This window comes from Micropterus salmoides, unplaced genomic scaffold (assembly GCF_014851395.1).
Source record: "Micropterus salmoides isolate LMB-PRFRI ecotype aquatic unplaced genomic scaffold, ASM1485139v1 Ms_hic_scaffold_18, whole genome shotgun sequence".
In the NCBI taxonomy this organism is placed as follows: Eukaryota; Metazoa; Chordata; class Actinopteri; order Centrarchiformes; family Centrarchidae; genus Micropterus; species Micropterus salmoides.
The window spans coordinates 32939799-32957999 of NW_024040928.1; the positions used below are offsets into that span (position 1 = coordinate 32939799).

Genomic DNA, 18201 nt, shown 5'->3' on the forward strand with positions numbered 1-18201 from the left:
ACGTATATATGTACAGTATCTCACAGAGTGAGTCCGCCTGTTAATGTGACAACACTGAAGAAATGACACTTTGCTCCAGTGTAAAGTAGTGAGCGTACAGTTTTGATAACAGTGATAACAGTGTAAAGTAGTGAGCGTACAGCTTGTATAACAGTGATAACAGTGTAAAGTAGTGAGCGTACAGCTTGTATAACAGTGATAACAGTGTAAAGTAGTGAGCGTACAGCTTGTATAACAGTGATAACAGTGTAAAATAGTGAGTGTACAGCTTGTATAACAGTGTAAAGTAGTGAGTGTGCAGCTTGTATAACAGTGTAAAGTAGTGAGTGTACAGCTTGTATAACAGTGTAAAGTAGTGAGCGTGCAGCTTTTATAACAGTGATAACAGTGTAAAATAGTGAGTGTACAGCTTGTATAATAGTGTAAAGTAGTGAGCGTACAGCTTGTATAACAGTGATAACAGTGTAAAGTAGTGAGCGTACAGCTTTTATAACAGTGATAACAGTGTAAAATAGTGAGTGTACAGCTTGTATAACAGTGTAAAGTAGTGAGCGTACAGCTTTTATAACAGTGATAACAGTGTAAAGTAGTGAGCGTGCAGCTTGTATAACCGTATAAAGTAGTGAGCGTGCAGCTTGTATAACAGTGTAAAGTAGTGAGCGTACAGCTTGTATAACAGTGTAAAGTAGTGAGCATACAGCTTGTATAACAGTGATAACAGTGTAAAGTAGTGAGCGTACAGCTTGTATAACAGTGATAACAGTGTAAAATAGTGAGTGTCCAGCTTGTATAACAGTGTAAAGTAGTGAGCGTACAGCTTGTATAACAGTGATAACAGTGTAAAGCAGTGAGCGTGCAGCTTGTATAACCGTGTAAATAGTGAGCGTACAGCTTTTATAACAGTGATAACAGTGTAAAGTAGTGAGCGTGCAGCTTGTATAACAGTGTAAAGTAGTGAGCGTGCAGCTTGTATAACAGTGTAAAATAGTGAGCGTACAGCTTGTATAACAGTGTAAAGTAGTGAGCGTGCAGCTTGTATAACAGTGATAACAGTGTAAAGTAGTGAGCGTACAGCTTGTATAACAGTGATAACAGTGTAAAGTAGTGAGCGTACAGCTTGTATAACAGTGATAACAGTGTAAAGTAGTGAGCGTGCAGCTTGTATAACAGTGTAAAGTAGTGAGCGTGCAGCTTGTATAACAGTGTAAAGTAGTGAGCATACAGCTTGTACAACAGTGTAAAGTAGTGAGTGTGCAGCTTGTATAACAGTGTAAAGTAGTGAGCGTACAGCTTGTATAACAGTGATAACAGTGTAAAGCAGTGAGCGTGCAGCTTGTATAACAGTGTAAAGTAGTGAGCGTACAGCTTGTATAACAGTGATAACAGTGTAAAATAGTGAGTGTCCAGCTTGTATAACAGTGTAAAGTAGTGAGCGTACAGCTTGTATAACAGTGATAACAGTGTAAAGCAGTGAGCGTGCAGCTTGTATAACCGTGTAAAATAGTGAGCGTACAGCTTTTATAACAGTGATAACAGTGTAAAGTAGTGAGCGTGCAGCTTGTATAACAGTGTAAAGTAGTGAGCGTGCAGCTTGTATAACAGTGTAAAGTAGTGAGCGTGCAGCTTGTATAACAGTGTAAAGTAGTGAGCATACAGCTTGTACAACAGTGTAAAGTAGTGAGTGTGCAGCTTGTATAACAGTGTAAAGTAGTGAGCGTGCAGCTTGTATAACAGTGTAAAGTAGTGAGCATACAGCTTGTATAACAGTGATAACAGTGTAAAGTAGTGAGCGTGCAGCTTGTATAACAGTGTAAAGTAGTGAGCATACAGCTTGTACAACAGTGTAAAGTAGTGAGTGTGCAGCTTGTATAACAGTGTAAAGTAGTGAGCGTGCAGCTTGTATAACAGTGTAAAGTAGTGAGCGTACAGCTTGTATAACAGTGATAACAGTGTAAAATAGTGAGTGTCCAGCTTGTATAACAGTGTAAAGTAGTGAGCGTACAGCTTGTATAACAGTGATAACAGTGTAAAGCAGTGAGCGTGCAGCTTGTATAACAGTGTAAAGTAGTGAGCGTACAGCTTGTATAACAGTGATAACAGTGTAAAATAGTGAGTGTCCAGCTTGTATAACAGTGTAAAGTAGTGAGCGTACAGCTTGTATAACAGTGATAACAGTGTAAAGCAGTGAGCGTGCAGCTTGTATAACCGTGTAAAATAGTGAGCGTACAGCTTTTATAACAGTGATAACAGTGTAAAGTAGTGAGCGTGCAGCTTGTATAACAGTGTAAAGTAGTGAGCGTGCAGCTTGTATAACAGTGTAAAGTAGTGAGCGTGCAGCTTGTATAACAGTGTAAAGTAGTGAGCATACAGCTTGTATAACAGTGATAACAGTGTAAAGTAGTGAGCGTACAGCTTGTACAACAGTGTAAAGTAGTGAGTGTGCAGCTTGTATAACAGTGTAAAGTAGTGAGCGTGCAGCTTGTATAACAGTGTAAAGTAGTGAGCGTGCAGCTTGTATAACCGTGTAAAATAGTGAGCGTACAGCTTTTATAACAGTGATAACAGTGTAAAATAGTGAGTGTCCAGCTTGTATAACAGTGTAAAGTAGTGAGCGTGCAGCTTGTATAACAGTGTAAAGTAGTGAGCGTACAGCTTGTATAACAGTGTAAAGTAGTGAGCATACAGCTTGTATAACAGTGATAACAGTGTAAAGTAGTGAGCGTACAGCTCGTATAACAGTGTAAAGTAGTGAGCGTGCAGCTTGTATAACCGTGTAAAATAGTGAGCGTGCAGATTGTACAACAGTGATACCAGTGTAAAGTAGTGAGTGTGCAGCTTGTATAACCGTGTAAAATAGTGAGCGTGCAGATTGTACAACAGTGATACCAGTGTAAAGTAGTGAGCGTGCAGCTTGTATAACCGTGTAAAATAGTGAGCGTGCAGATTGTATAACAGTGTAAAGTAGTGAGCGTGCAGCTTGTATAATAGTGTAAAGTACTGAGCGTGTGTTAAGAATTTTTGTGTTCATGTCATTCCTGTTTAAGTCTGTTTTTGGTTCTGTGTTTCTCTGTGTAGTCTTGTTCAGTTAGTGCCAAGTCCTGTACGTTAGTTAACATCTTTTGTGTTTACTCCTGGTCTTGTGTTCCCTGTTTAGTCTTGTGTATTCCTTTGTTCATTTACTGGTTCTGTTTAGCTCTGTCGCTTTCTTGGTTATTCACTCTGCCCCATGTCTGCTTGTCTAAGTGTTCTCTCTGTTACCCCCTGTTGTCTCTGCCTGCCTGCCTCTCTCTCTGTTTTCCTGCTCTCTCTCTGCCTCCCTCGTTAGCCTCATGTCTGTCACCTGTGTTGCTCCCGCCCTGCTCGTTATCCCTGGTATATATGTGTGGTCTTTCTGTTCAGCCCTTGTCCGGTCATTGCTCATTTTACCCCCTGTTCTGTTGTGCGTGTACTCTCTGCCTGCCTGTCACCAGCCTTGCTTGTCTTGTCACCCTGTACTTTTGGATTTTTGTTAGGATCACCTTGTTTTTTGGACTCTGTTAACCAGCCATTCTGTCAGTAAGTGTGCTCGCCTTTTGTTTGTTTTCCCTCAATAAACCCCCGTTGAACTATACCTGCTCCGCTCGGTGTCCTGCGTTTGGGTCCTCCAACCTGCCTCCACACCACCCATCGTAACAGTGTGCAGCTTGTATAACCGTGATAACAGTGTAAAGTAGTGAGCGTTCAGCTTGTATAACAGTGGTGTGTTAAATTTGGTGTTGTCGCTCTCACACTCCCTCATACTGGTCACTGGAAGTTCAACACGGCACCTCATGGCAAAGAACTCTGTGAGGATCTGAAACATAGAACGGTTGCTCTACATAAAGATGACCAAGGCTGCAAGAAGACTGTAGTTCACTGACGGAAACATGAATGCCAACATGTACTGTGACATACTGAAGCAGAGCAGGATCCCCTCATTTATTAGGATACCCCTAATTTTCTCTTAGGAGTGTCCTCAGTTTTGTTGCCAGCGGTTTAGAAATTAATGGCTGTGTGATGTGTTATTTTGAGGGGACAGCAGATTTACACTGTACGCTCACTACTTTACACTGGAGCACAGGGTCATTTCTTCAGTGTTGAAACATGAACAGATATTATCAGATATGTGGGGGGTGGAGTCACTCTGTGAGACGCTGTATGTACCAGGCGTGGTCGCTCACCTTGATGGCTGTTTTCTTCTTCTTTGGTGTGGAAGATATGAGGAGGCGGACCCTGGAACAAAAGCAGACAACAACAACTACTAATTATTGATGAATCTGTTGATAATGATCGATCATCAGTCAAAATGATCAATGAATCAAATGAAAAATAGATCATTTCAGTATGACAGCTGACGTCACCAGGACCAGGACCAAGACCAGGACTTAACATGAGTCTGAACCAGCAGAAGAGATTTGGTCATTCAGAATAAAGTTTAGCTGGAGAGGATCTCCAGGATCCTTCCACAGGAGGGTCGACAGGTGATGGCGTGGGGGGCGGGCAGGTGCAGGTTAGCCGCCAACATGTGAACACCTAACAGTTTGGGTAAAGACCAGAAGGAAGAGCTGAAGTCCTGGTGCTGCAGGCAGAGCGGACCCAGCGGAAGAGGACTTTCTACTGCTGCTGAGGTCAGCTTTGTCAGCTCGGATCGCCGCCGAGCGCCGTCTGACTGAAGTTGTGATGTCATCCAGCATGTGACACCACGTGAGGGCGTGTTCACTGCGTTTCCACAACACCCTGAGCTAACGAGTCATGGTGACTCCCTGCAGCGAGCTGCTCTCTGCTACCTGTCCCAGCATGCACCTGTGGAGAAGATGGATCATGTTAGATTATAGATGAGTGATGGTACCTCTTCCCCATGATGCTAGCGTTAGCAGCAAGGTCGCGGTTAGCATCGCTGGGCTTCCTGCGGCGTCGGCGGTTGAGTCGTTTCCTAGCGCCGGCGTTGGTGTCGGGGGGGTCGTCGGAGCCTCTGCTGGGACTGCTGCCCCCCCCACTTCCTGTCCCTCTGCTGTTTAGGTCTCTGAGGACGTCGTAGTTGATTTTACTGGAGATCTTTTTCTTCTCCAACATCCTCTCGATCGCCTCGCTCGCTGTCGATGCCGCGATCTGCTCCTTCTTCTTCTTGGACTTCTTCGGCTGCAGACAGACAGAATTCACTGTAAACTTGATTTAAACTGGATTCAATCTAAACTTGATTTAAACTGCTTTAAATCTAAACTTTATTTAAACCAGATTCAATCCAACCCTTTTATAAATGAGGCGAGGGCCCTGTTCTTCACGAACATTTACCTTCTCTTTATACGTCCCTTGTTCTTTCTCTTTCTGTATCCTCTCTTCTTTCTCTGTAAACACAAATCAGACACTCTGAGCTGATGGATCAGGACTCTTTGTGATGCTGATGAAGAGAAGTAATCACACTCAGACGCCTCTCTAGTCCTGTAAAAGTTCTGTAAGTAAAGGTTTGAACACAGATAATGATGATGATGCTGATGAAGAGTCTTCCTGACCTTTCTGCTCCTTCAGGTATTCTGCGTTCTGTTTGATCCACAGCTCCGTCTTCACCTGGACCTCCTTATCGTTCAGGATGTACTGCAGTACACAGAGACAGTCAACACCACGTCCTGTACACACAACCTTTCACAGTAAAAGCACTGTTCCAGATCTTTTGATCAAAACCACCGGCTGTTTCTCTAACGCAGATTACGAGCGCAGTAACAGCTGCAAATTTTAAAAGCTGTGTTTACAAGAATCATATTTCTCTACAGTGTGACAATTTTCTAAAACTGCTGTCGGATTCAAGCTCTTAACTCAGTTCTGACCGTTTTGCCTTTGTGATGAATGAACTGACCTTTTCAATCTCTTGATCGTCGATACCGTCCAGGTCCAGCTCTCCACCCTCCGCCTGCTCGTCTGGAAAAACAGTAGACCGTCAGAACAAAGGCCACCACGAAAGCCATTCACCACCTTTTTCTGAGTCCACGATGAATCTTACCGTCCGGTTTCTCACCTGCCTCTGACTCGTCTAAGGTCTGCTGGAGGCCCAGGCAGGAGGAGCTCGGCAGCTTTCCTAGGATGGCGGCCAGAGGGGCGGCCTGACGCTGAGCCCCCTCCTTCTCTGGTCCCCCCTCCAGCTCGCCTCCATCTGTGTTCTTGCCACGGCCCCCCTCCTCCTGAATCACCTGACACAGGAAGTCCTGAGTCAGGTGTTGGGCAGCGGCTTGGAGCTCGTCGTCTTCGACCTCCGGCTCCTCGGGTTCAGAGGTTGAGGACAAAACCTCGGCGTCCTCGGGATCTGAAAACCAAGAATCAAAGAGTTGTTCAATGTCTTCTGTTACTGTGGTTCAGATATGTTCAGATACTGAGCTGAGTACAGACCGATTTCTTTGGCGTAGGCGGCGTAGATTCCTCTCAACTTGGGTCGGCTCTTCTCCAACTCGATCTCAATCTCGTCTTTGTAACTGCTGATCTCTCCTACCACGACAAGATGAGGGGGTGAGTGCTTTATTATGATCTAACTAATTCCTTTAGGATTCTTTGAGTCCTAAACCATTCCCCTAGTGTCCTTTATAGTTTCCTAAAACGTCCGTCATAGTTTCCTAAACCATTCCCCAAGTGTCCGTCATAGTTTCCTAAACCGTCCGTCATAGTTTCCTAAACCATTCCCCTAGTGTCCGTCATAGTTTCCTAAAACGTCCGTCATAGTTTCCTAAACCGTCCGTCATAGTTTCCTAAACCATTCCCCTAGTGTCCGTCATAGTTTCCTAAACCATTCCCCAAGTGTCCTTTATAGTTTCCTAAAACGTCCGTCATAGTTTCCTAAACCATTCCCCAAGTGTCCTTTATAGTTTCCTAAAACGTCCGTCATAGTTTGCTAATCCATTCCCCTAGTGTCCGTCATAGTTTCCTAAACCATTCCCCAAGTGTCCGTCATAGTTTCCTAAACCATTCCCCTAGTGTCCGTCATAGTTTCCTAAACCATCCGTCATAGTTTCCTAAACCATTCCCCAAGTGTCCTTTATAGTTTCCTAAACCATCCGTCATAGTTTCCTAAACCATTCCCCTAGTGTCCGTCGTAGTTTCCTAAACCATTCCCCTAGTGTCCGTCATAGTTTCCTAAACCATTCCCCAAGTGTCCGTCATAGTTTCCTAAACCATTCCCCTAGTGTCCGTCATAGTTTCCTAAACCATTCCCCAAGTGTCCGTCATAGTTTCCTAAACTGTCCGTCATAGTTTCCTAAACCATTCCCCTAGTGTCCGTCATAGTTTCCTAAAACGTCCGTCATAGTTTCCTAAACCGTCCGTCATAGTTTCCTAAACCATTCCCCTAGTGTCCGTCATAGTTTCCTAAACCATTCCCCTAGTGTCCGTCATAGTTTCCTAAACCATTCCCCAAGTGTCCGTCATAGTTTCCTAAAACGTCCGTCATAGTTTCCTAAACCATTCCCCAAGTGTCCGTCATAGTTTCCTAAAACGTCCGTCATAGTTTCCTAAACCATTCCCCAAGTGTCCGTCATAGTTTCCTAAAACGTCCGTCATAGTTTCCTAAACCATTCCCCAAGTGTCCGTCATAGTTTCCTAAAACGTCCGTCATAGTTTCCTAAACCATTCCCCAAGTGTCCGTCATAGTTTCCTAAAACGTCCGTCATAGTTTCCTAAACCATTCCCCAAGTGTCCGTCATAGTTTCCTAAACCATTCCCCTAGTGTCCGTCATAGTTTCCTAAACCATTCCCCAAGTGTCCGTCATAGTTTCCTAAACCATTCCCCTAGTGTCCGTCATAGTTTCCTAAACCATTCCCCAAGTGTCCGTCATAGTTTCCTAAACCGTCTGTCATAGTTTCCTAAACCATTCCCCTAGTGTCCGTCATAGTTTCCTAAAACGTCCGTCATAGTTTCCTAAACCGTCCGTCATAGTTTCCTAAACCATTCCCCTAGTGTCCGTCATAGTTTCCTAAACCATTCCCCTAGTGTCCGTCATAGTTTCCTAAACCATTCCCCTAGTGTCCGTCATAGTTTCCTAAACCGTCCGTCATAGTTTCCTAAACCATTCCCCTAGTGTCCGTCGTAGTTTCCTAAACCATTCCCCTAGTGTCCGTCATAGTTTCCTAAACCGTCCGTCATAGTTTCCTAAACCATTCCCCTAGTGTCCGTCGTAGTTTCCTAAACCATTCCCCAAGTGTCCGTCATAGTTTCCTAAACCATTCCCCTAGTGTCCGTCATAGTTTCCTAAAACGTCCGTCATAGTTTCCTAAACCGTCCGTCATAGTTTCCTAAACCATTCCCCTAGTGTCCGTCATAGTTTCCTAAACCATTCCCCTAGTGTCCGTCATAGTTTCCTAAACCATTCCCCTAGTGTCCGTCGTAGTTTCCTAAACCATTCCCCAAGTGTCCGTCATAGTTTCCTAAAACGTCCGTCATAGTTTCCTAAACCATTCCCCTAGTGTCCGTCGTAGTTTCCTAAACCATTCCCCAAGTGTCCGTCATAGTTTCCTAAAACGTCCGTCATAGTTTCCTAAACCATTCCCCTAGTGTCCGTCGTAGTTTCCTAAACCATTCCCCAAGTGTCCGTCATAGTTTCCTAAACCATTCCCCAAGTGTCCTTTATAGTTTCCTAAAACGTCCGTCATAGTTTCCTAAACCATTCCCCAAGTGTCCTTTATAGTTTCCTAAAACGTCCGTCATAGTTTCCTAAACCATTCCCCTAGTGTCCGTCGTAGTTTCCTAAACCATTCCCCAAGTGTCCGTCGTAGTTTCCTAAACCATTCCCCTAGTGTCCGTCGTAGTTTCCTAAACCATTCCCCTAGTGTCCGTCGTAGTTTCCTAAACCATTCCCCAAGTGTCCGTCATAGTTTCCTAAACCATTCCCCTAGTGTCCGTCATAGTTTCCTAAACCATTCCCCAAGTGTCCGTCATAGTTTCCTAAACCATTCCCCAAGTGTCCTTTATAGTTTCCTAAAACGTCCGTCATAGTTTCCTAAACCATTCCCCAAGTGTCCTTTATAGTTTCCTAAAACGTCCGTCATAGTTTCCTAAACCATTCCCCTAGTGTCCGTCGTAGTTTCCTAAACCATTCCCCAAGTGTCCGTCGTAGTTTCCTAAACCATTCCCCTAGTGTTCACACTATAGTTTGTGTGTTTTAATGTGTCCTAAATGATCTGTTTAGCTTCCTAAGTTACTCCTTCGGCAGAGTTAGGAACTGACCTTCGACGTCATCCAGCTTCCTGGCCAGCTCCTGTTCCAGCTGAAGAAGAAGTTTATAGTAAATGTGATTCGTCAGGTTATTATTGTTGGTTATCTGTTGTCATCTGTCAACAGCCAATCAGAGACAGAAGAATCTACCTGCTGCATCTTGGCTTTGTGCTGTGCAGCGATGAAGGAGGGTGGATCACATTCCTGCTCCAGATCTACTCTCATGAACTCGTCGATGGTCAGCTGACTGGTGGGCGTGTCCTCAAACTCTGTTAATCTGCAGGGAGAGAGGACGCTGTGATCTACTGGGACATACTACAATCTCCTGCAGCCTACTGCGATATACTCTACACATTTCAGCCACGCACTCTGACCTTCTGTAATCTACTGTGATCCACTTCAGTCTGCTATGATCTAATGTGACCAGCTGTCAACAGTAATTCACTGTAATCTGGGATCTAATGTAATTCACAGAAATTTACTATAATCTACTGTTTTTTTTATTGTGATCTAGTCATCTACTCATTTGGTCCTGTAATCTACTGGGATCTAATGTGATCTACTTGACATACTGACATGACGTGCTGTTGGTAATCTACTTCAGTCTACTGTGATGCACTGTAATCCACTGATTGTGATCTACTGTAATCTATTTCTATTTACTGTGATCTATTGACACTTAGTGTAATCTGATGTAATCTACTCTAATCCACAGTCATTTACTGTAATACACTCACTGTTATCCACTGATAGTGATCTACTGGTTACGATCTACTGATTGTGATCTACTTTGATCTACTGTGATCTACTGATTGTGATCTACTGTGATCTACTGATTGTGATCCACTGATTGTGATCTACTGTGATCCACTGATTGTGATCTACTGTGATCCACTGATAGTGATCTACTGGTTACGATCTACTGATTGTGATCTATAGTGGTCCACTGATTGTGATCTATTGATTGCGATCTACTGATTGTGATCTACTGTGGTCCACTGATTGTGATCCACTGATTGTGATCTACTGATTGTGACACACTGATTGTGACCTACCGATTGTGATCTACTGATTGTGATCCACTGATTGTGATCTACTGATTGTGATCTACTGTGGTCCACTGATTGTGATCTACTGATTGTGACACACTGATTGTGACCTACCGATTGTGATCTACTGATTGTGATCCACTGATTGTGATCTACTGATTGTGATCTACTGTGGTCCACTGATTGTGATCCACTGATTGTGACACACTGATTGTGACCTACCGATTGTGACCTACTGTGATCTACTGATTGTGATCTATTGTGATCTACTGATTGTGATCTACTGTGGTCCACTGATTGTGATCTACTGATTGTGACACACTGATTGTGGTCCACTGATTGTGGTCCACTGATTGTGACACACTGATTGTGATCCACTGATTGTGATCTACTGATTGTGATCTACTGTGATCCACTGATTGTGATTTACTGATTGTGATCTACTGTGGTCCACTGATTGTGATCTACTGATTGTGATCTACTGTGGTCCACTGATTGAGATCTATTGATTGTGATCTACTGTGATCTACCAGGGTTCTCACCTCTTCCTCAGAGTTGTCTGGCAGACTTTAACCACGCTGATCACGTCCTTCACCGTACGGCGAAACTTATGCATCCGAGCTGCTACCAGGAGCGCTGAGGAGGAGGAGGGTAAATATGTTATTGCTGATGTTTGTTCTTGCCATGGTAAAGGCGGCCATGTTGTACCTGCTCCACAGAGTCCGGAAGGTCGGCGTCCCGTGTGCATCCAGTCCCTCTTCATCCTCTGAAGGAGACGAAGAGCCGTCATGGAAACCTCATGAGTCTTCATCCCAAACTCCAACATGTGAGCAAACCGAGGGATGTACAGGCACGGGTCTGAGGAGGAGGGGGAGGAGAGGGGGAGGGAGGGAGGGAGAGAGGAGGATTAGAGGGGAGGAGGAAGAGGGGGAGAGGGGGGGGAGGAAGAGGAGGAGGGGTGGAGGAGGAAAGAGGGGAAGAGAGAGAGAGGGGTGGAGGAGGAAAGAGGGGAAGAGAGAGAGAGAGGGGTGGAGGAGGAGGAGGAGGAGGGGGGGGGAGAGAGAGAGAGAGAGAGGGGGGGGGGAAGAGAGAGAGAGAGAGGGGGGGAGGAAAGAGAGAGAGGGGGGGGGGGGGAAAGAGAGAGAGAGGGGGGGGGAGGAGGAGGAGAGGGGGGGGAGGAGGAGGAGAGGGGGGGGAGGAAAGAGGGAGGGAGGAGGAGGAGGAGAGGGGGGGGAGGAAAGAGGGAGGGAGGAGGAGGAGGAGAGAGGGGGGGAGGAAAGAGGGAGGGAGTAAAGAGGGAGGGAGGGAGGAGGAGGAAAGAGGGGGGGAGAGAGAGAGGGAGGGAGGAGGAAAGAGGGAGAGGGAGGGAGGAGGAAAGAGGGGGAGGGGGAGAGGGAGGGAGGAGGAAAGAGGGGGAGAGGGAGGGAGGAGGAAAGAGGGGGGGAGAGAGAGAGGGGGAGGAAAGAGGGGGGGAGAGAGAGAGGGGGGAGGAGGAAAGAGTGGAAGACAGAGGGGGGGGGAAGAGAGAGAGAGGGGGGGAAGAGAGAGAGGGGGGGGGGGAGGAGGAAAGAGTGGAAGACAGAGAGGGGGGGGGAAGAGAGAGAGAGAGAGGGGGGGGGAAGAGAGAGGGGGGGGGGAGGAAAGAGAGAGAGAGAGGGGGGGAGGAAAGAGAGAGAGAGAGAGAGGGGGGGGGAAAGAGAGAGAGGGGGGGGGGAGGAAAGAGAGAGAGAGAGGAGGAGGAGGAGAGGGGGGGAGGAAAGAGGGAGGGAGTAAAGAGGGAGGGAGGAGGAGGAGGAAAGAGGGGGGGAGAGAGAGAGGGAGGGAGGAGGAAAGAGGGGGAGAGGGAGGGAGGAGGAAAGAGGGGGAGAGAGAGAGGAGGAGGAAAGAGGGGGAGAGAGAGAGGGGGGGGAAAGAGGGGGGGGAGAGGGGGAGAGAGAGAGGGGGGGGGGAGGGGGAGAGAGAGAGGGGGGGGAGAGAGAGAGAGAGAGGGGGAGAGAGAGGGGGGGGGGGGAGAGGGGGGGGGGGGGGGGAGAGAGAGAGAGAGAGGAAGAAATTTGATCTCTGAGGAGCCAGGATACACCAGCACAGTCTCTTACTGACAACACTTCCTGGGTCGCCTGATATGAGGTGCGTTCGAGATGACAGCGGCTGACTTTCGCCGACTTGACGGTGTAAAGTGAGCTGCAGGTGACCGCGGGAGGTGCGAGCTGAGATCAGTGACTGAGCCGCCTGGCTCCCGTCAGGTTTTAATGTCATGTGACATGGCGCATGCATCACGTTAAGTGATCAAACGCACCTGCTGATTGGTCGCTGCAGCTGGTCGGACTGATCTGATAGGACGGAAGCATTAAACTCAAGTGTTTGTTTGTTTTAGGATTCATATCATTCATATTGTAGCAAAACCTGACACGCTTTACTTGTTAGAAAGATCTTTCTTTCACCTTTTATCACAGAGACAGCTGGAGGCAGAGAGAGTCTGTCAGCAACAAACACGTCTAACGTCACGTATCCTCATCCTGTTAAACGCAGTGAACACGTAGCTCCTGCCGCTTGTGTGTTTTATAGCTGTTTTTATTTGTGATATTGTTAGTATTCTGTTTAATGTCCCTTTATTCCGTGATGTTGAAATGTCTCCCTGTGAGCCAGACCGTCAGAAGGAGGTCCAGCTCGCCCTGCAGTAAAATCAGCTGATGAGGACCGGTGACCACGTGACTTCTAATGAAATGTATGCAGTTGTGTTAAAAGATATGCGAAGAGGAAATAAACAGGGAGCCTAAAGCTGAGCTAAAGTCGACCGCACTTCATTTCCCAGACGCCTTCAGTCCAGTAACTGCAGACTGATGACATAGAGGGTTAACGGATCAGATGAAGCTGTGAGCAGCGCAGGAACCTGCAAACACAGAGCTCACGTGCAGACCAGACTCCCCACAAGTCTCTGCGGCTGTTACACCGAGCCAGCTGAGTGATCAGCTGATCAGCTGCAGCCGTCATCACAAACGGACGTCGCTTCACGTGAGACTGCACCTCCTCTCCTCTGTCCCGGCTCAGGAGACGACGGGGGACACGGGGACGCAGTAGAGACCCGGCGGCGGCCCGTCTGAGCCGCACACGGTACCTTACAGCCGGTGCGCCGAGTGCGTGTAAACGGTTTCACGCGCTCTGTCGCCATCTTGCGGGCCGCTCGGAGGGCGTGGCCTGCGGAGCCGATGCAGCAGCGGGATCTAAAATGGCGTCCGGAGAAACGCACAGGAGCTGGCGTCGGGGAGGATGTTCCGTTAACGGCAGGACAAACGGACGCCGGGAGTCTGACAGGTGAGAAGCGCACACACCGACACCCCGTCGGTTCCCTCTGACTGCTCCGGGTCCCCCGCTGCGCTCACGCGCGCTGCGCGCTCGCTGTCTTGAGGTTGAACGAGCTCACAACGACAGCAGGCGCCGGTAACGGACCGTGAGGCTGAGGTCTGTCAGAGGGGACCGGCTGCACGATTACTGATCACAGAGGGCCCTGCTAGCGGAACCGGACCCCCGTGTTGCGTTCAGGTGTGACAGACACACCAGGACTGCAGGACATGAATGCAGCGTAACACCGGTGTGTTCAGGAACACCATGTAACAAACCCAATAAGTTCTTTAGTCTGATGGAGAACCCTGTTAGTACACGAGGGTTCCTGTGATACACAATCTGTGTCTGCAGCTGTCAGTTCACTGATCAGTGACAGAAAAAGTATTGACATCATGTTAATAAATCAATCGCTTCAGTTACATATTCTCTGGTTCCAGCTTCTGAGAAGTTTCCTCTTGGTGCTGGGCCCACACAGGTTCGAGAGTGAAACCAGAGTGAAGTGTTTTTGTCCACATCAGATGGTTTCAGATGAAATTTAATGGAACTGATTTAAAGAAATAAAGTTTCCTGTGAACTTGCAGTCATCGGTTCTGATGATCACTCTGCTTCAGCGGGATCTTGGTGCTCTGAGCGGTTCTGTTGGTGAAGCAGACAGCATGTTGGAATGGTGGTCAGTGGGAACAGACTGTAATCTGCAATAATCTGGATTAAGATGAATCTGACTGTCTGACAGGAAGCAGTCTTCATGCTGTGAGGAGGCGGCCTCGCGGGCTCTGTGACCAGGATGGCGGCCGAGCTGTTCTCCTCCAGCCTCCCTCAGAGCGGCGAGGTGGAGGTGAAGAAGACTTTTATCCAGACGAGCCAGCCGGAGCTGCCGCCGGGTAACCACATATACGGAGACACCGTTCAGACGAACACCGACAGTGGTGACGACGGCGAGGAGAGGGACGGCTGGCAAGAGGCGCAGCCCACGCTCAGAGAGAGGTCAGCACACACTCTCCTCTGACTGGACAGCAGAGGTTTTATAAATACTTTATACTCTATCGTTTATAAAATTGTACGCAGAAAAGACTCAAACTCACTTTAAATGTGATTTCTCCTCCTGTTTACCTGATTTAGGTGAATAAATTGCACAATCCTAAATCATGTTTTTCTGTTTGTGTGCGCTACAAATGATCTCAAATGATCTTTTGCCACTTCAGCTGTTTTACAAATGAAAATTATATTTAGCGTTGTCGGCCTGTAAAACAGAGTCTGGAGGAGAAGCGTGGTGGGAAGCGCGTCCGCACGCTCCAGCCCCGTTCTGTACAGTTTATAAAGGAGGTTATGAAGCGAGGAGGAGAAATAAAAAGTGCTGCGTTTAGTTTGTCATGTTGAGGGTAAAGGTTAGTGACCTTTTGTTGAGCTGAGCTGCTTCCTCCTGGAGAGGAAACCTGTCACATTAAGAACTTTCTGATCCTGTGTTTTCCTGTAGGAACGCTCTGATGTTCAACAACGAGCACATGGCTGATGTTCACTTCATCGTCGGCCCTCCAGGAGAAGCTCAGAGACTTCCTGCTCACAAGGTGTGAAGAGGCGGGGCCTGTCTGTCACCTTCTCTCCCCTGCCCTCTCGCCTGCCCTCTCACCTGCGTTGCCTCTCTCCTGCCTCGCGTCTCGCCTGCCTCTTGCCTGCCCTCTCGCTTGTGTCTCAGTATTCTCTAAGTAAAATATTCTCGCCTGCGTTGCCTCTTGCCTGCCCTCTCGCCTGCATTGCCTCTTGCCTGCGTTGCCTCTCGCCCGCCCTCTCGTCTGTGTCTCGCCTGCCCTCTCGCCTGCGTTTCCTCTCGCCTGCGTTGCTTTTCGCCTGCGTTGTCTCGCCTGCCCTCTTGCCTGCCCTCTCGCCTGCGTTGCCTGCCCTGCGTTGCTTTTCGCCTGCGTTGCCTCTTGCCTGTGTCTCGCCTGCCCTCTCGCCTGCGTTGCCTGCCCTGCCTCTCGCCTGCGTTGCCTCTTGCCTGTGTCTCGCCTGCTCTGCCTCTCGCCTGCCTCTTGCCTGCCCTCTCGCCTGCGTGGCCTGCCCTGCCTCTCGCCTGTGTCTCGCCTGCCCTCTCACTGACTCTTGCCTGCCCTGCCTCTCGCCTGCCTCTCGCCTGCCTCTCGCCTGCCTCTCGCCTGCCCTCTCTCCTGACTCGCCTGTGTCTCAGTATTCTCTAAGTAAAGTGTTTGTTGTGTGCCTACGTGCTTTAGAAGAAAGTGCAGCATGTGACATCATGGTCATGTGTGGCATGTTGCCAAGCCTCTTGACTGTGTCTCGCCTGCGTGCCCTCTCGCCTGTGTCTCGCCTGCCTCTCGCTTGCCCTCTCTCCTGTCTCTCGCCTGTGTCTCAGTATTCTCTAAGTAAAATGTTTGTTGTGTGCCTACGTGCTTTAGAAGAAAGTGCAGCATGTGACATCATGGTCATGTGTGGCATGTTGTCAAGTCCAAGCTTTAAAGTACAGGAGTCTGGACATGGCAAGCTCGGTATTGAGAAACAGCCCTGTATCTGCTTCCTGTCCTCTGTGTTTCAGTACGTCCTGGCGGTGGGGAGCTCGGTGTTTGGGGCCATGTTTTATGGAGATCTGGCTGAGGGACAGTCTGAGATCCAGATCCCTGATGTGGAGCCGGCTGCGTTCCTCATTCTGTTAAAGTAAGTCTGGGGAGTTCACATACAAAAGTTTATTTTCTGCTCGGTGGACTACTGAAGAGCCGGCAGAACTCAGAACCAGAACACCACCAGTGAAGACAGAACCAGACGCCCAGATTTAAAATGTTTTCTTTGAATATTTTTGATAAAATTCTAAATCTGCTTTTCAAGGAGGTTCTAAACATCCAAGTCTTTGGGTGGACGTTTTTCTCCCTTCGACATACAAACAGGAGTAACCAGGGACCACACCACCCCCTCAGAGCAGGGACAGAATCACCAGAGGTCCAGGATCACAGGGATTGATGTGATCATTAAGTGCCAAAAGGCTGAACTACCCGACAGTTTGAAAATCTGCACTTTAAATCAAGTTAGTCCAGTCCATGGTGGTCCCTCAGTCTGACCCCTGACCCTTCCTCTGCCTTAGGTACATGTACAGTGATGAGATCCAGTTGGAGGCTGACACGGTGCTCGCCACGCTCTATGCCGCTAAGAAGTACATCGTTCCAGCTCTGGCGAAGGCCTGCGTCACCTTCCTGGAAACGAGCCTGGAGGCGAGGAACGCCTGCGTCCTGTTGTCTCAGAGCCGGCTGTTCGAGGAGCCGGAGCTGACGCAGCGCTGCTGGGAGGTAATCGATGCCCAGGCTGAACTCGCTCTGCGGTCCGAAGGCTTCTGTGAGATTGATCTGCCCACGCTGGAGATCATCCTGCAGAGAGAATCCCTCAACGTCCAGGAGGTGGTCATCTTCGACGCGGCGTTGAGCTGGGCGGCGGCTGAGTGTCGCCGTCAGGGCCTGGCGGTAACCCCCAGGAACCAGCGGGCGGTACTGGGTAAGGCTCTGTTCCTGGTCCGGATCCCCACCATGACGCTGCAGGACTTTGCAGACAGGGTGGCGCAGTCGGACGTCCTGACGCTGAAAGAGACTCGTGACATTTTCCTGTGGTTCACGGCCTCCATCAAACCCAGACTGGACTTCCCTTTGGTGAAGCGGGCTGGGCTGGTGCCGCAGAAGTGCCACCGCTTCCAGTCCTCGGCCTACCGCAGCAACCAGTGGCGCTATAGGGGGCGTTGCGACAGCATCCAGTTCGGAGTGGACCGGAGGATCTTCATAGCTGGACTCGGCCTGTACGGGTCAAGCGGCGGAAAGGCCGAGTACAGCGTGAAGATGGAACTGAAGAGGCAGGGAACCGTTCTGGCCCAGAACCTCACGAAGTTTATGTCTGACGGATCGAGCAGCACATTCCCTGTGTGGTTTGAACACCCGGTCCAGGTGGAACAGGACACCTTCTACACGGTCAGCACCGTCCTGGACGGAAATGAGCTCAGTTACTTTGGTCAGGAGGGAATGACCGAGGTGCAGTGTGGGAAAGTGACCTTCCAGTTCCAGTGTTCATCAGACAGCACCAACGGGACCGGCGTGCAGGGGGGGCAGATCCCTGAACTGATCTTCTACTGCTGAACCAGGGCCTGATGGACTCAGTGAGCGACAAGCTGCAGAGACTCTGATTCTGACAGACGGCCGCTGGAGTGAACTGAAAGCTGATTGGCTGTTGTAGTAGGACTGGAACCTGATTGGCCGCTGCAGTGAACTGAAAGCTGATTGGCTGTTGTAGCAGGACTAGAAGCTGATTGGTTTGTGTGCTTCTCAACCATTAAAGTTTCAGTGAAAATGAAATGGTGTTTGTGCTTATTGGGCGTGGTGTAGTTTCCTACAGCTGCCCACAGGTGGCCCTGTGGAGCAGGACTAAACTGAGACCACCTGGGGCGAGTTCAATCTCAAAACGTTTGCACCGGTTTGCAACGTTTTCGGACTGAACGATATGTTTCCTTGCAACATGGGCTTCGAGGTATGTTTTCTTCTGTTAGGTGGGCGTGTCTCAGGTGTTACCCAATCAGCTGCGACAAGTTTGTAAACACAATGGCGTTAAAAAGGCAGGGAAACG

General features: G+C 48.5%; 2 protein-coding genes across 5 annotated transcripts in view; one reads left to right on the plus strand and one right to left on the minus strand.

Annotated features, from left to right (window-relative positions):
• brf1b (BRF1 RNA polymerase III transcription initiation factor subunit b) overlaps positions 1–18201 on the minus strand; it is a 49276-nt gene that overhangs the window by 1158 nt on the left and 29917 nt on the right. Inside the window, exons 1-12 of one of the 3 annotated variants that reach the window (XM_038727109.1) lie at positions 12354–12686; positions 10966–11115; positions 10800–10893; positions 9359–9485; positions 9221–9260; positions 6397–6492; positions 6014–6313; positions 5870–5931; positions 5529–5610; positions 5311–5363; positions 4868–5157; positions 4200–4251 (exon numbers count right to left, since the gene is read on the minus strand). In XM_038727109.1, the coding sequence (XP_038583037.1) occupies positions 4200–4251; positions 4868–5157; positions 5311–5363; positions 5529–5610; positions 5870–5931; positions 6014–6313; positions 6397–6492; positions 9221–9260; positions 9359–9485; positions 10800–10893; positions 10966–11115; positions 12354–12531 (1524 nt within the window). In that variant the 5' untranslated portion in view covers positions 12532–12686. Of the gene's footprint in view, positions 1–4199; positions 4252–4867; positions 5158–5310; positions 5364–5528; positions 5611–5869; positions 5932–6013; positions 6314–6396; positions 6493–9220; positions 9261–9358; positions 9486–10799; positions 10894–10965; positions 11116–12353; positions 12687–18201 lie in introns of those variants that run through there. The other 2 variants (XM_038727107.1, XM_038727108.1) reach the window with 2 other exon arrangements.
• On the plus strand, positions 12711–17933 carry LOC119909066 (BTB/POZ domain-containing protein 6-B). Of its 2 annotated transcripts, XM_038727116.1 has the most exons (5): positions 12711–13569; positions 14333–14583; positions 15074–15164; positions 16145–16263; positions 16685–17933. In XM_038727116.1, exons 2-5 carry the CDS (start codon positions 14384–14386, stop codon positions 17715–17717), a joined length of 1443 nt encoding a protein of 480 aa, XP_038583044.1. In that variant the 5' UTR covers positions 12711–13569; positions 14333–14383; the 3' UTR covers positions 17718–17933. The 2 variants fall into 2 exon arrangements, with proteins under 2 accessions (XP_038583044.1, XP_038583045.1); XM_038727117.1 differs by lacking the exons at positions 12711–13569; positions 15074–15164 and having other exon boundaries at positions 14465–14583.

Coding starts and splice junctions, on each gene's coding strand:
- LOC119909066 (XM_038727116.1), top strand. CDS start 14,384: ATGGCGGCCGAGCTGTTCTCCTCCAGCCTCCCTCAGAGCGGCGAGGTG. Junction 14,584..15,073: donor CAGCCCACGCTCAGAGAGAG/GTCAGCACACAC, acceptor GTTTTCCTGTAG/GAACGCTCTGATGTTCAACA. Junction 15,165..16,144: donor AGAGACTTCCTGCTCACAAG/GTGTGAAGAGGC, acceptor TCTGTGTTTCAG/TACGTCCTGGCGGTGGGGAG.